The sequence below is a fragment of the Hypanus sabinus genome, chromosome 18, assembly GCF_030144855.1.
Source record: "Hypanus sabinus isolate sHypSab1 chromosome 18, sHypSab1.hap1, whole genome shotgun sequence".
Classification (NCBI taxonomy): domain Eukaryota; kingdom Metazoa; phylum Chordata; class Chondrichthyes; order Myliobatiformes; family Dasyatidae; genus Hypanus; species Hypanus sabinus.
In genome coordinates this window covers 51,407,352-51,422,992 of record NC_082723.1, presented here as the reverse complement: position 1 = coordinate 51,422,992, position 15,641 = coordinate 51,407,352, and the positions used below count along the sequence as shown (strand labels likewise).

At 42.3% G+C, this 15,641-nt stretch overlaps 1 protein-coding gene across 3 annotated transcripts in view; it reads left to right on the top strand.

The window, feature by feature from the left end:
• Positions 1–15,641, top strand: part of abca2 (ATP-binding cassette, sub-family A (ABC1), member 2) — a 532,256-nt gene that overhangs the window by 307,303 nt on the left and 209,312 nt on the right. For all 3 annotated transcript variants that reach the window (XM_059994306.1, XM_059994305.1, XM_059994307.1), the window contains one exon: positions 9,067–9,383. In XM_059994306.1, the coding sequence (XP_059850289.1) occupies positions 9,067–9,383 (317 nt within the window). The remainder of the gene's footprint in view (positions 1–9,066; positions 9,384–15,641) is intronic.

Sequence of the window (15,641 nt, the reverse complement as noted above, 5' to 3'; positions counted from 1 at the left end):
TGCAGAAATGAGACTCAGCAATTTAAATTGTTCATCTTGTCAGTCAATTAGAAATGCATGGATAACCGTTATATCATTAAGAAAGTAGTTTCCTCTTTATCATCTTAACTTACTGCACCAAGTTTCATGGCTAATTGATATTCATAAGTACTTATAGAGCACTGACGAGCCCTTCAACCCATCAGATTTCACCCAACGATCATGAACCTCTTGATATTAGTCCATTTACCAGCACGTGATCTGTGGCCCACTAGGCCTTGTTGATTCAAGTACTCATCCAGACGCTGCTTACACACTTTGAGAGTACAGGTGTCCACTTCTTAAGGAGTTCTTTCCAGATTGCAACTACCTTATGAATGAAAAAAATTCTTCCTCAGATGCCCGCTAGCCTTCCTACTCCTCACTTGAGTACCACGGAGTTGGGGGAAGGGGCGGCAAGGAGAACAAGGTCTATCCTATTCATGCCAGTCATACTTTTATATGACTCCATAAGTTCCCTGTCTATCCTCTACTGCTCTAAGGAAAAAATAACCCAACCTATCCTATCTCTCCTTTGCACCCTCCCCGATGAAATCACTTCTCTTCTTATGCAACTTATTCATATTGGATCTATGACAGATGTTTTCCTTTTACAAGGGTTGTTTTGGATCTGAGCGTACATCTCCACCCCAAATGTTGTCCCAGACTTGCCCAACAGTCTGATTCCTTGAATAACTTGCCTCCAATCCTAAAATCCTAATCCCCTTTCTTTTTTCATTGCATCCTTTTTCCTACCTGCTAATGAAAATGTTTTAACCCAATTGGACTAACCAACAATACTAATTTTACAAACTGGTCTTCCTTTGTCATTTAAATCTTTTTATGTAAAGTCAGTTTCCTGCCATGTCTTACCCTAGCAACCAATTTCTGCTTGCTTTCCCCATGATAACTAAATCATGATGTATTGCGCTGGCTTGTTCACGAGGGGATCTCATTGCTAAAAATGATTTGGCAATTTTTACATTTTTCTAAGGGAGGTTAGGATCACAACATCTCTCTCCCAGAAGTTAACAGAATGTTTATCCCATTATTGAGTATCCAAATTCATTATTCGTATTCTATGCTTGCTCCCCTCATCAATAGTCCTTGCATCTTAATTCAAATTCTTTGCAATGGTCCACATTAGTTTTGTAATGAGTCAATCTGCCTCTCCTTATTACTGTCTTGAGCTTTGATTATTATTTATGGGTGACCCTTACACCCCTATCCAGACTAATGAGATTTCTTCAGATTTCTGTGAATTTAATTTCATCAGTCTGTTACTGAATGTATCAGCATTCTCTCTTTAATCTGGTTTCTCTTCTCCTTATCCTTCTGAGACTATTTTATTCAGGCATCACTTGTGAGTTGGTTGTTGAACCTTTGCCTTGAGCTGAGAGTTTGTAGATTTAAATCCTTCTTAAGAAATTGAACTCCATTGTACTGAGGGTGTGCTCATTTTGGATGTCCTTGTTAAGATGACATAGAAAGTTGAGGGCCCATATCTGACTTGAGAAGGATGTGAAAGATCTCATTATCTTTTGAAGAAAAGTTTTGCCAGCTTTCTACTCAACTTTTATCCTTAAACCTACACCAGCAAAATCAGATTACCTGCCCATTCTATTTATTCAGGTTTTTGATGTTCAGCAAATTATCTCCTGTGTTTTCCTTCAAGAGCCTGAAAGTTCTTCCAAAGTGCCACATTGATTTAAAGTAATTAATGACACACTGGGTACCATATAGTCATTAGCACTTTCGTTTAAGTACTTTGGCTTTATTGAGCTTCATAGTTCTCAAGCATATGAAGTAATTGCACTGCCATTGTTGCAGAGTGGTTCTTTTGAACTCTTTGAATATATGAAGTGAAACACATTCTGCTGTATATCCTGATGAACTCTGGTGGCACTAAAGCTCAAACCTGGCCACAAATCTCCGCTTATGTTCTTGGTGTTTGATCTCCAACATCAGGCATTTCCATAGGTACTACTGCACATGTTTAGCTCCTTCCATGCCAAAGGAATTGAATGCATGAGAGGAATTTCAACTCCACTAGACATTCACATGCATAGTTAGCCCATTGACAGAAATATCATCCTCCTCCTTTGTTACTTTCTCATCAGCAACACCTTCTGCAGATTAATGTCTCACACCTTTGAAAAGCTGTGCTGTAAACTGTACACTTACTGTACACTTACACTTACTTACTTACTGTACACTTACTGTACACTTACACTTACTGTACACTTACTTCATTCATCATTTATCTCTTCAACTTTGAAGTTGACGACATTGCACCCTGCACTTGATTTGAACAGACACTGGATTTCACCAACTTGGTCATAAAAATCTTTAAATGTGAAATATTATTCCTCCCAGAGTGGTAAGTTCACTCATATTGTAATTATATAACATACCTGCCTTACACACCACTTCTTACCAACAATTCATCACCTGAATGAAAACATCTTCATCGAAGTTCAAAGTACGTTTTATTATCAAAGTATGTATACAGTTGGTCCTCCTTATCCGCGGGTTCCACATGCGCGGATTCAACCAACTGCGGATCGGGAAAAGCTGGAAGTTCCCTCTCCAACACTTGCTGTTTGAGCATGTACAGACTTTTTTTCTTGTCATTACAGTATTCCCTAAACAATACAGTATAACAACTATTTACATAGCACTTTCATTGTATTAGGTACTATAAGTAATCGAGAGATAATTTAAAGTACAGGCAATCTTTAAGTCAGATTTGTATGTAAGTCTGAACAGGTGCATCCGGTATTATTTAGCGTCAGTCAAACGTTTGTCTTAGTATATAGTATACATTTTACTTTTCTATACATATAAAACTTCTAAGAAACATATGTATTTCAATAATTAAACCACTGCGTTGCTTAGTAATAATTGTAGCTTTCATCGGGGCAGGGCCTTTCACCTGCTCCATTATTCTCACTTTATCCTTTAAAATAGATCTGATCGTTGGCTGACTGTAGGCTAACACTTTTCCAGTGACTGATGGCGTTTCACCTCTTTCCAATCGCTTTATTATTTCCGCTTTATTTTCAATCATGATCGTTTTCTGTCAACGGAACAGAAACACTGCGTATTCAGCAGCAGCCGCAGGTGGCGGATCCGGAGTTTCCCCAGGTTTTAAAGTCCATCTGCACTGAGACAAGTTAAATAAGGAACTTGAGCATCCGCGTTTTTTGGTATCCGCGGGGGGGGGGGGGGGGGGGGTGTCCCAGAACCAATTCCCCACGGCTAAGGAGGACCGACTGTACTTCATACAGTCTTGACATTCATCTCCTTATAGGCAGACACAGAACAAAGAATCCCAATAGAGGCCATTAAAATGAAAGACTGTCCAACACCCAGTGTGCAGAGAGGGAAAACTAAACAAATTGTGCAAGCGTTGAAAGCAACTGAAATCCACAATGCCAGGCATCAAATGCTGAAGGAAAAAAAGAGGGAACAATTTTGAAATTTAGCTGCCTAAACCACACATTGGATTGTTGGTGGACAGGTTGACGATCACAGAATTTATGAATTGTTTAGCGCGGAATAGTTCCTTTTGCCATTGAGTCCACAGTAGAAACATTTACACTAATTCTACATTTATCTCATTTTATTCTCTCCCTGTTCTCATCAACTCTCCCCAGATTCTATGCTCACCCATTCACAAAGGAGAATTTACAGTGGCCAATTTTGACTTGGGAAAGTGGAATTTACATTGCGTATTGGAAGTCCAGAGATTCTGCTTGTGATAATTAGTCAACGCTTCATTCTGCTTCAGGAATGCAGCTAATTTAATTAAGGACCTCATTACCCTGCTCATTCTTGCTTCTCCTCTCTCCCATGAGGCAGAAGATTCAACGTTTCAATAGACTCAAGGACCGCTTCTATCCCACTGTTATCAGATTCTTGAATGGATCTCTCATTTGTTAAAAGATGAACTCAAAACTTGATCTCCCAGTTCACTTCATTGGTGACCCTTGCACTTTAATTGCCTGCCTGCACAGCATTTTCTCAGTATCTGTAATGCTTTGTTCTGTATTCGGTTTCTTTTCTAACTACCTCAATGTAATTATTTATGGCATGGTCTCTCTGGGTGGCACAATAAATTGTATCTTGGCAATAAACAACTGATGGAATCTGACAGAGGAAGATGGAGCATAGAATCAAGTGGGAGAGGGTGGTAAGTGCAGATGGGAATGGCGGGATAGGATTGCATGAGTGATAGACAGACGGAATGAGTGGAGGAGGGAAAATAAGGTGACAGAGACTGTTCTTTCCAACAGCTACCCAATCCTGCATCACACTAGTTCTTTTTCCTCCTCTCACCCACTCTCCATCTGACCATAACCCTTCTTTGTCTACACTTTTTAGTGTAGACAAAGCATATCAGTCCAAAACTCTGACTGCCATTTCCCTCCTGACTTGTTGAGTTCCTCCAGTGTCTTGATTTTTACTCCAGATTCCAGTATTTGTAGTCTCTTGTATCTCCACTTCCCAAATGATATTGTTTGGCCTATTGCATCTGGACCCGGTACACATGGGTTGGCATTGAGTTTGTACTTTGAATGATTTCCAGCTGATTTCCACCCCTTTATTCACACTGGTGACAAATTGTATGCTCCCTCATCAAAGTTCGAAGTATATTTATTATAAAAGTATGTATACATTATATAAGCATTAAATTTAAATTTATCTTTCAGGCAGCCGCCAAACAAGAAACACAAAGAACCCATTAAAAACAAACCAACATCTACATATATATATATACACACACGCACACGCACACGCACACGCACACGCACACGTAGTCCCTGAGTTACGAATGTCTGACTTACGGACAACTCGTACTTACAAACCGAGGAAGGAGAATGCCGTCCACCATATTAAGTCGGATCGCAATGCCATCCGCCATTTTAAGTTGTTGCCATTGACACTGTGTTGAGTGTATAACATTGTATTTGGCTTAAAATTTTCTTAGTAAGATTCACCCTGACCACACCCCCCCCCCCCCTATTCTGGTCGGCTGGTGGCGCAGTCAGATCAGCACCGGGCTAGAGAATGGAGGTTCCCGAGTTTGATTTAGTGACAGACCGCTCCCGTGCCAGGTTGATGTCGAGCTCACAACTCGACCTTAAAAAAAAAACACTGCCACCCCCAGTTTAAATGGAATATTGTGGATGATCAAATACCCAAACCCAGCACAGCCCCCAATTGTCCCATTCAGCCTGTCTCAGTGCGGTGCAGTTTGGGACCTGGGGAAATCAGTGTTGTGGTCCTTAGGATCCAGTGGACCTCGGGAGCCGGCGCAGGTCGGGATCCGCCGCCAGCAGTGTTTCTGTTCCATTGATGGAAAGCGATCGTGATTGAAAATAAAGTGGAAATAATAAAGCGTTTGGAAAGAGGTGAAACGCCGTTGGTCATTGGAAAAGCGTTAGGCTACAGTTGGTCAACGATCGGAGCAATTTTAATAGATAATGGATAAAGTGAGAATAATGGAGCACGTGAAAGGCCCTGCCTGATGAAAGCTACAATTATTACTAAGCAATGCAGTGGTTTAATTATTGGAATACATACGTTTCTTAAGTGTTTTATATGCATAGAAAGGTACAATATATACTATATACTAAAACAAACGTTTGGCTAACTGACGCTAAATAATACCGGATGTACTTGTTCGGACTTATGTACAAATCCGACTTAAAGATGGAGTCAGGAATGGAACTCGTACGTAACCTGGGGACTGCCTGTATATATTATACATACATACATACAGACATATACATATATATATATATAGAGAGAGAGAGAGAGAGAGAGCGAGAGGGAGACTAAAACACATAGTGCAGACAATAAATAAAAGTAATCAAATAGCATTTAGAATGAAAGTGATTCCTCAGAGATGAAGCCTGGAGCTGGCCCACAGCCTCTATTGAGCAGATAGTCTCAGCGTAAAACTCGCTGTCAGCATGCTTTGTTAATATGAAAGACATGTTGCAGTCCTGTCAGTTTCATGGATAAAGGGTATTGGAAGTGCTGAAACCAACCAGCTTAGCACGGTGATGTGTTAATTTGTGCTGAAGGTGAGAGTTTTCCACTTTTATGCGTTATTTTGTTGCCCATTCCAAGATTTTTGTAGGGCATTGCATCCCAGGACCTGAAATATCACTGCTCCAAAAAGATTTGTAGAAGTTTGCTTGGGGGCAGTTCAAAAGAGACTTTCAACATTCTCATTGCCCTCTGCAAGTAGGACAGCTAAGATTAGGAACTCAGCAAATGGGATATCACCAGTGTGAACAGTCCCACCTCGCCATCTTCGGGGCAGATCTAAATGCTTACAGCTCAAAATAAACTCATCTCCTCTGTGATGTGGCCTGCAAAGTCAGGGTTCGTGTGAAGGAATTATTGAAGGATATCTTTAGGGATTTAGTTAATACTTTCAGTAAGTATTGGTGCAGTTTAAGTGGCTTGTTTCACACATGTGCTTCTACAATTAATTACTTGCTCTTGTCTTTGACTCTACCTCCTCACCACTTTAGTTAAAATGAAGCAATTGATGTGATATTTTTGACTACTGTGTACTCTGCTTTGACTACTGCAGCAGGAAGCCTGACTTCAGTTGATTTGTCGATGGTTTGCACTTACAATGCAGTTGTCATATACTTTCTGGAATTATGTAAATTTTTGTCACTAAACTTTAATCTATTATTAGTTCTAGTATGCATATTCACGGATAGTGTTCAGATAGGGATTCAGTTACACGAACAAACATCATCTGGGGCTTATTTTCTCCTTGACACATAAAACGACCAAGATAGAAGCTGAATAGAACTGGAGAAAAAAAGATGAGGAGTAGAGTTAAAAGGTGGGGGGAAGGGAAAGAGTAACTCAAGGGGATTGTTGAAACGAGGCAGGGGAAGGGGTTGAAGTAAAGAGCTGGGAAGTTGATTAGTGAAAGAGATACAGGGCTGGAGAAGGGGTAATCTAATAGGAGAGGACAGAAGGGCATGGAAGAAAGAAAAGAGGGGCAGGAGCACCAGAGGAAGGCAATGGGCAGGCAAGGGCATGGCATGAAAGAGGGAAAAGGGGGATGGGAAATGGTGAAATGGTTGGGTGGGGGGGGGGGGGACGGGACATTCCCGGAAGTTAGAGAAATCAATGTTCACGCCATCAGGTTGGAGGCTACCCAGACGAAGTATAAGCTGTTGTTCCTCCAACTTGAGTGAGTGTGGCCTCATCGCAATAGTAGAGAAGCTGTGGATAGACACATTAAAATGGGAAGTGGAATTAAAATGGGTGGCCACTGTGAGGTCCTGCTTTTTTTTGGTGGGCTAATTGGTCTCTCAATCTGTGTTGGGTCTTACTGTTATACAGGAGGCCTTACTAGGAGTACCAGACACACTTCTGTCATCTCCTATTAGACTCCCCCTTCTCCAGCTCTGTATCTCTTTCACCAATCAACTTTCCAGCTTTTTACTTCACCCCTCCTCCTCCTCCTCCCAGTTTCACCTATCACCTCATGTTTTTCCATCACCTCCCCTCACCTGTTAACTCTACACACCTCTTTTTCTCCAGTCCTGCTGAAGGGTTTCAGTCTGAAACACTGACGGTTTAAGCTTTTCCATAGATGCTGCCTGGCCTGCTTAGTTCCTGCAGCATTTTTTGTGTGTGTTGCTTGAATTTCCAGCATGTGCAGATTTTCTCTTGTTTGTGATAAATATTTGCAGATGTCTTTTGATGTTAATTTTCTGATCAGATCACCATGGTCCATTCCCTTGATAAAACGGTTATTTATTTGTTTATTGAGATGTAGTGCCCATTTTGTCCTTCCGGCCCTTCAAGCCGTGCCACCCAGCAACCCCCGGATTGAATCCTAGCCTAATCACAGGACAATCTACAGGTTGCTGGTACTGTGAAGCATTGTGCTAACTAACAGCAGTTTGCTAGAGGGACTTGGTGGCTTGACCAGCATCTGTGGGAAGAAAGAAGCTGTCAACCTTTTGGGTTGAAACCCTGCATCAGGACTCTTACATCGCACCCCCCCACCCCCCCACAGATGCTGGCTAACCCACTGAGTACTTTCATTAGTTAATTTGCTTCTCCAGATTCCAACATCAACAGTCTCTGGTGTCACTCTTTGGAAAAAGTAGACTCGCCTCTATTGTATTGGTTTCTTCCCAGTAATATTCCTTCCTTCCACACTTATCACTTCTTCCAAGCTTACTTTTCCATGAGTTTTCCATCAGTGTTGAAAATGTAACGCAGACTTACACACAGCATTATATAGAGCACTGTTGTGTGAAGGCAAAATTTCTTGAATGCTGGATTGGGAAATCAGGGGACAATGAATGTATAAATTTAATTTGATCAATTTCTAAATGGTATCTGTGGGAAGAGCAATGCTAATCTAATAGCACATGGGAATTTGGTTTAAAAAAATGTATTTCAACATATACACTTAGTGGCCACTTTATTAGGTACAGGAGTACTTCTGCACACCACTGTTGTAGTGTTGTACTGTTGTAATGCATGGTTATTTGCCTTCCTGTCAGTTTGGCCATTCTCCTCTGACCTCTCTCATTAACAAGGTTTTTCTGCCCTCAGAACTGTTTGTTTTTCGCACCATTCTCTGTAAACCCCAGAGACGTGCATGAAAATCTCAGGAGATTGGCATTTTCTAAGATACTCAAACCACCCTGTCTTGCACCGACAATTGTTCCACTGTCACAGTCACTTGGATCACATTTCCTTCCATTCTGATGTTTGGTCTGAACAACAAATGAACCTCTTGTCCATGTCTGTATGGTTTTTTGCATTAAGTTGTTGCCACGTGCTTGGCTGATTAGATATTTGCATTAACATGCAGGTGTACTTAATAAAGTGGCCACTGAGTGTATATAGACAGCTTGGAAATCAATTTGAAATTCTGAGTGAGATTCTCATTGTCACTTCTTATCTCATAGTTGGTCTTTGTGATTATTCTCCATGCTGATTACATAAATGAGTAATATCACTGTAATTCTTTCTTGTGCGCAGTTGAAGCTGAATGAGGTGAACAGCACGGCAGTCCAGCATCACCTTCGGGCCTTACTTGAGGACCTGATTGAGGTTGAAAAGATTCTGAAAGATGTAGATGCTTTGTCAGGACTCGCCAAACTATTGCCAAAAGGAGCTTGTGCTGGCAAAAGCCCATCAACAACAGCCAATAGCACCAGCTGGAGCAGCAACTTCACCACAGCCAACGTCACCTCAGAGGAGGGAGAAGAGGCCCAAAAGGAGAATCCTCACACTCAGTTTTCAGCTTTTGTCCAGCTCTGGGCTGGCCTTCAGCCGATTCTCTGTGGGAATAACAGGTAAGGTGTTCAAAGCAATGTAATCTTGATGAATTTGTTCATATAGAAATTTCTTGAATAGACTTTTTTAACTTACTACTGGACTTCAAATCTTGTCCCTTATATTACAACCATCTCTTTAAGAAGGGCTTGAAATCAAGTTATTGTGGAGGTTCAGTTAATACATCAGCAAGCCAACATTGTCTTTAAGATGTCTCTTGTCCAGAATGATGAGAATGCTTTCTATCCTATATGCAGATGAGAAAAATGACTTGATCTCACCTTTGTTTTTATAAATGACAATATAAAGCCATGATTATAGGGAAACAATTCATTTTTAAAAAAAGTCGGGCAGTAAAGATGGCAGGTGTAGTTACTTTATTTATCCCAATGTCAAACAGGCCCTTCGGCCGTCCCCATTCATGTCACCCTTCCACCTGTCTACACTAATCCAATTTATTTGCATTGCACTGTTGTGTACTTCCAGGTCTGCACCCTCTTCATGTTGCCTAGGCCTCTTCCAGTCACCCTTTTCTCCTTGCTTCACCCTGTGGGTGATTCCTGAGTTAGTCATCCCTTCAAATTGATTAACCCACCATGGTCCATTGGGCCTGCCCCCTCTCAGTCCACCCTGCCTTTTCCCTTTCAGGTCTGCTTGGCTTCTTCCTGCTGGGCGCACTCTCTGTGTACCAGATCCGCCCTGGATCATACTACTGCCTCTGTGCCCCGCATGGTTTTTTCTCGCTTTGCTCTGCCTTCTGAGCGTGTTCATCCTTCACCCTGTCCAGTGAGTGACTATTATCCTGCATTTCCTCACACTTTGCAGACAACTTCAGATCACCCTGCTCTCCTGGCTCACCCCGCAGCCGGTTACTGGGTTGGCTGGCTCTTCACTCTGCCATAGCCACGTTTCTGGTTCACTCTGTGTGGCCCATTCAGCCTTCACTTGTTCAGATCTGCCTTAAGCTCCATACATGTGGCCGTCTTGCTTTGAGGTCTACATTTGGCCCTGCCCAGCTCTTTCGCCTTTCCCATTTGCTTTGAGCTCTGCCCTGCTCGGTCCGCACCCTGTGCTCCAGATCATCCTGCTGACTCTGATTCTCGCTTCCTCCTGCTATCTCCGTGTCTCATGCGCTTCACCCTTGCTTTCTTCTACCTCTTCAGCCTGTTGCCTCTCTAGTTCATCGTGTTCACCCTTTCACATTGCTTGGCCTGCTTCCACCTAACCAATATTCCCTGAGCAACAAATACAAAATGCTGGAGCAACTCAGCAGGTTAGGCAGCATCTATGGAAGTGGATAATCAGTCACTGTTTCAGGCCAAGATCCTTTTTAAGGCTGGAAAGGAATTGGGAAGGTGCCAGAAAAAGAAAAGTTACGGGGAAGGGAGGAAGGACAAGCTCGAAGGTGATAAGTGAAGCCAGATGGGCGGGGGGATGAAGTAAGAAGCTGCGAGGTGAAAGGTGGAAAAGGTAAAGGGCTGGAGAAGGAGGAGAGGAGTGTGGACCGTGGAAGAAAGGGAAGGAAGAGGGGCATCAGGGGAGACGATAGGTCGGTGAGGAGAAGAGGCAAGTGGCCAGAGTGGGGAATTGAAGAAGAGAGGAGGGGAGTTGGGGAAATCAATGTTCATGCCATCATGTTGGAGACTACATAGACAGAATATGAGGTGTGGCACTTCCAGTCTGAGAGTGGAAGAAGAAGAGGCCATGTACTGACATGTCAGAATGGGGATACCAATTGTAAATCTTGCTTTTTGTGGATGGTGAGGAGGTGCTTGTCAAAGTGGTTCCCCTATCTATGTTGGGTCTCACCAATATAGAGGAGGCCACATTGGGAACACTGGGTACTGTGGACGGCCCCAACAGATTTGCAGGCGATGCTGCCTCACCAAGATGGACTGCTTGGTGCCCTGCGAGGAGGTGAATGAGCAGGTGTAGCACTCCTGCCACTTGCAGGGATAAGTGTCGAGGGAGATTAGTGGGGAGGGATGAACGGACAAGGGAATCACAGAAAGAGCAATCCCTGCAGAAAGCAGAGTGTGTGTGGAGATAAAGAGGTGTTTGGCCATAGGGTCCTGTTGAAGCTGGCAGAAGTTGTGGAGAATGATGTGTTGGGTGTGGAGGCTCAAGGGATGGTAGGTGAGGACAACAGTAACTCTATTCCTGTTAAGGTGATGGGAAGATGGGGTGAGTACAGATGGCTAGGAAATGGTAGAGATGTAGGTGGAGACAGAATAACCCTGTTCTTTTAAGAGGAAGAACATCTCTGATGTCTTTGAAAGGAAAGCTTCATCCTGGGAACAGATGGAACTGAGAAAAGGGATCAACACTTAAACTGGATGTTGAAAATTTCACCTCACCGTGTTTTTCCATACCATATTGAATACATCATCAAGACACTGAGGCAGAGCTGGTTCTTGGTCAGATTTGTTTGACAGAGTGCTCTTTGGCCTGTGTGAGTTGAACTCTAATAATATGGGAAAGAGTGAAGATATAGTTCATTTAGAAGAAAACCCTTCCACCATAAAAAGACTACTAGACATGAACATTTCCCATTCCTCATTCTGGTGGCCCTTTCACCCCTTCTCTTTTCCTCCCCCAGCCTTATGATGTGCCCATAACATCACTCTAGTTCCCCACCTCCTTCCCTTTCTTCTATGGTCCACTATCTTCTCCTATTAGATTCCTCCTGTTACAGCCCTTTATCTCTTCCACCTATCACCTCCCAGCTTCTCACATCATGCTCTCTCCTTCATCCACCCATCTTCCCCCTCACCTGGTCTCACCGATCACCAGCCTGTTTGTGCTTCTTCCGCTCTTTGTTCTCAGGAGAAGCAATCTCTTTGCATTTTGCACTTTCTCAAGGCTGTTTACTGAAATCTATAATGTTGTTAATCTCAAATGCAATCTTACATGATAGACTTGCTCCCTCAATTGAAGTCAAGGTCTGTGCCATTTTTGCCTCTAGGTCCTCAGGTCACTGTAGCCAACCACTGCTGTGAGGTATATTTGTCAAATGCTGCTCATGATATCTCTTGCAGAAGAGGATAAATTATCCTTTTCCTCTTTAGTTTGTAGGATCTGGCATAAAATCAAGGCGATTCACTGCCAAAATGTAGACACTCACAAACTACACTCACCTGAGCATTCGAGCTATCATTCGCAAAGGCCCATTAACAGATGGTGCAGTTGGTGTTAAGATATCAGGAGACCTTTCCAATTGTTAATTCCAGGTCTGTTGGCAGTTCCCATGGTTCATTAATCAGTCTTGCCTGTCATCTTTTGGGGGATTTTGGCCTCAGTGGATGAAACTTGAAGGAAAACAGTTGCCCTCTGTTTGAGAGACTGCATAATGCAAAACTCCAAACAGCTGAGCAGTACTACAATGACAAGCTCTTTATTTGAGTTTGAAGGAGAGGAAAGTGGGTCTGACAGAAATGAGATTTTGCTGTCTGCAACTCTCTGGCAGAGATGTGAAGTATACATAAGCCAGTACTGCTTATGTCGTGGCATTCAGACCTCATAAGTAACTGTTGCTGAGATGTGTAAGGGGTGGATCAGCAGGAAAGACAGAAGGGAGAAAACCTACACCAGGTCGATCAATGAATTCTGACCTTCAGTAACGAATCCATCCCATATTTCACAAGGGAATAAACCTTTATGGATTAACTGTGAGGCAATGATCAGTTTTAAATGATCTCGTAAGCTCTACAATACCTGTTCCATTATATCCTCAAAATAATCACACACTGGCAGTCATTTAACTCTGTAAAGTTCCTGAAGAATAATTTTCAGTCAATTGTTTGTTAAGAAAACAATTATAATTCCCAAAACCTTAAAATAGATACAAATTTCCTTTCACAAAGATTAGAATGATGCTGCCAAATCAGTACTCTGAGAAAAATTGTAATCAGAGCTTACTGAAATGAAAGGGCTTAATTTATTAAGTTGAATGGCCAAGCCTTTTAGAAATATGAATGCTGTCCCATATTATCCACAGAAAGTCTTCACTTTCCAAGCATAATACTGGCTGGATCTTAAATTAATCAAGTCAAGTCAAGTTTATTGTCAATGTGGGCAAAACCAGTGAGGTACAAGTACAATGGAAAACTTGAGCAAAATCATGTCACTCCAGGCAATAGTCTTATTTAAGTTGAATGTTTTCAAGGCAAGCATTTGCAAACCTTTCAGAGTTTATCAAGCAGTCCACATAAAAGCACTTGTAATTAAGTACGAGACCAGATATTTAGGACTGAAGTAATATCATTCATCAGATCAGAAAGACAATTAATCGTCCCTTGTTTCTATGGAATAATTAGAAAACAACTTCCAATGGGTTACTAGCTCATTTGATTAACCATATTTGAAATTTCAGGCAAGCCTCTAAAACCACAGCTTACTTATACATAGATCTGTATAATTAAAGACGCAAGTTATACTTCATCAGCCAAGTATGCGTTTAAGATGCCTCTGAATGCAAGAACCTCTGAATGGAATAATATTAGAAGTCTATAACAATGTGTTTTGGCTAATATTGCCTTTCAATATCTATGGGGGAGGAGAATGGACAGCTGATGTTTCATATTGAAACACTTCGTATGGACCCTCCTGTTGTGGGGTCTCAACACGGGATGTCGATTCTCCACTTCTTCCTAAAGATGCTGCCTGGTCTGCTGAGTTCCTTCAGTATTTTGTATTGCTCCAGAATGCAGCATCTACAGTCTCGTGTCTCAGTGATTTTTCAATGACGGTCATTTCTCCAGCAGCATGAAGCACAAGCTGCCCTTCTGATGTGTGGTATCTCCCTGTGCTATGTCTTCTCTTCAAACACAGCCTCTGCAGTTAGACAGCATTAAGCACCTTTAAGCTACCTGCAGGATATCATCATGCTGTAAGGGAGCCTGACAATAGCAGGCTTCTGCTGCCAGTCTGTGACTTCATGTTGCAGAGAGTTGTAGACTCAGCCAGCTCCAACACAGGCACAAACCTCCCCACTATTGAGGACATGTACAAAAGCCACTGCCTCATGAAGGCAGCATCCATCATTAAGCACCTTCACTACTTAGAACGTGCCCTCTTCTCATTACTACCGCATGAGGTACAAAACCCTAAAATCCACATTCACTGTCTCGGGAATAGTTCCTACGCCTCTGCTATCAAATTGCAGAGCAGTCTGTGAACACTACCTCGCTGTTACTCTTTGCATTATTTATTTTATTATTTTTATTGAAACCTGCAGCCCTCAGTAATTATTTTGTCTTGCATTGTGCTGTTGCCCCAAAACAACAACTATCATGACCGACTGTAAGTTAATGATAATTAACCCGGAGGAGTGTGAGGTGGTACACTTTGGAAGGACAAACTCCAAGGCAGAGTACAAAGTAAATGGCAGGATACTTGGTAGTGTGGAGGAGCAGAGGGATCTGGGGGTACATGTCCACAGATCCCTGAAAGTTGCCTCACAGGTAGATAGGGTAGTTAAGAAAGCTTATGGGGTGTTAGCTTTCATAAGTCGAGGGATAGAGTTTAAGAGATGCGATGTAATGATGCAGCTCTATAAAACTCTAGTTAGGCCACACTTGAAATACTGTGTTCAGTTCTGGTTGCCTCACTACAGGAAGGATGTGGAAGCATTGGAAAGGGTACAGAGGAGATTTACCAGGATGCTGCCTGGTTTAGAGAGAATGCATTATGATCAGAGATTAAGAGAGCTAGGGCTTTACTCTTTGGAGAGAAGGAGGATTAGAGGAGACATGATAGAGATGTACAAGATATTAAAAGGAATAGACAGAGTGGACAGCCAGTGCCTCTTCCCCAGGGCACCACTGCTCAGTACATGGCTTTAAGTTAAGGGGAGGGAAGTTCAAGGGGGACATTAGAGAAAGGTTTTTCACTCAGAGAGTGGTTGGTGCATGGAATGCACTGCCTGAGTCAGTGGTGGAGGCAGACACACTAGTGAAGTTTAAGAGACAACTAGACAGGTATATGGAGCAATTTAAGGTGGGGGTTATATGTGAGGCAGGGTTTGAGGGTCAGCACAACATTGTGGGCCGAAGGGCCTGTAATGTGCTGTACTATTCTATGTTCTATAATAGACCTGATCCTAATACTGATTTTGCCAAATTGCTGTCATGCACATAGGCTAATTGATATCTCCTCTAGAAGATCCCTAAGGTAAAACAGCATTAGATGAGAATAGGACCTTATACCTTACAGCACATGGGATTAGGGTGAAACTTGCTTTGCATTGACAACGGCACAAAAAGTCCAAGTGCAGCTGG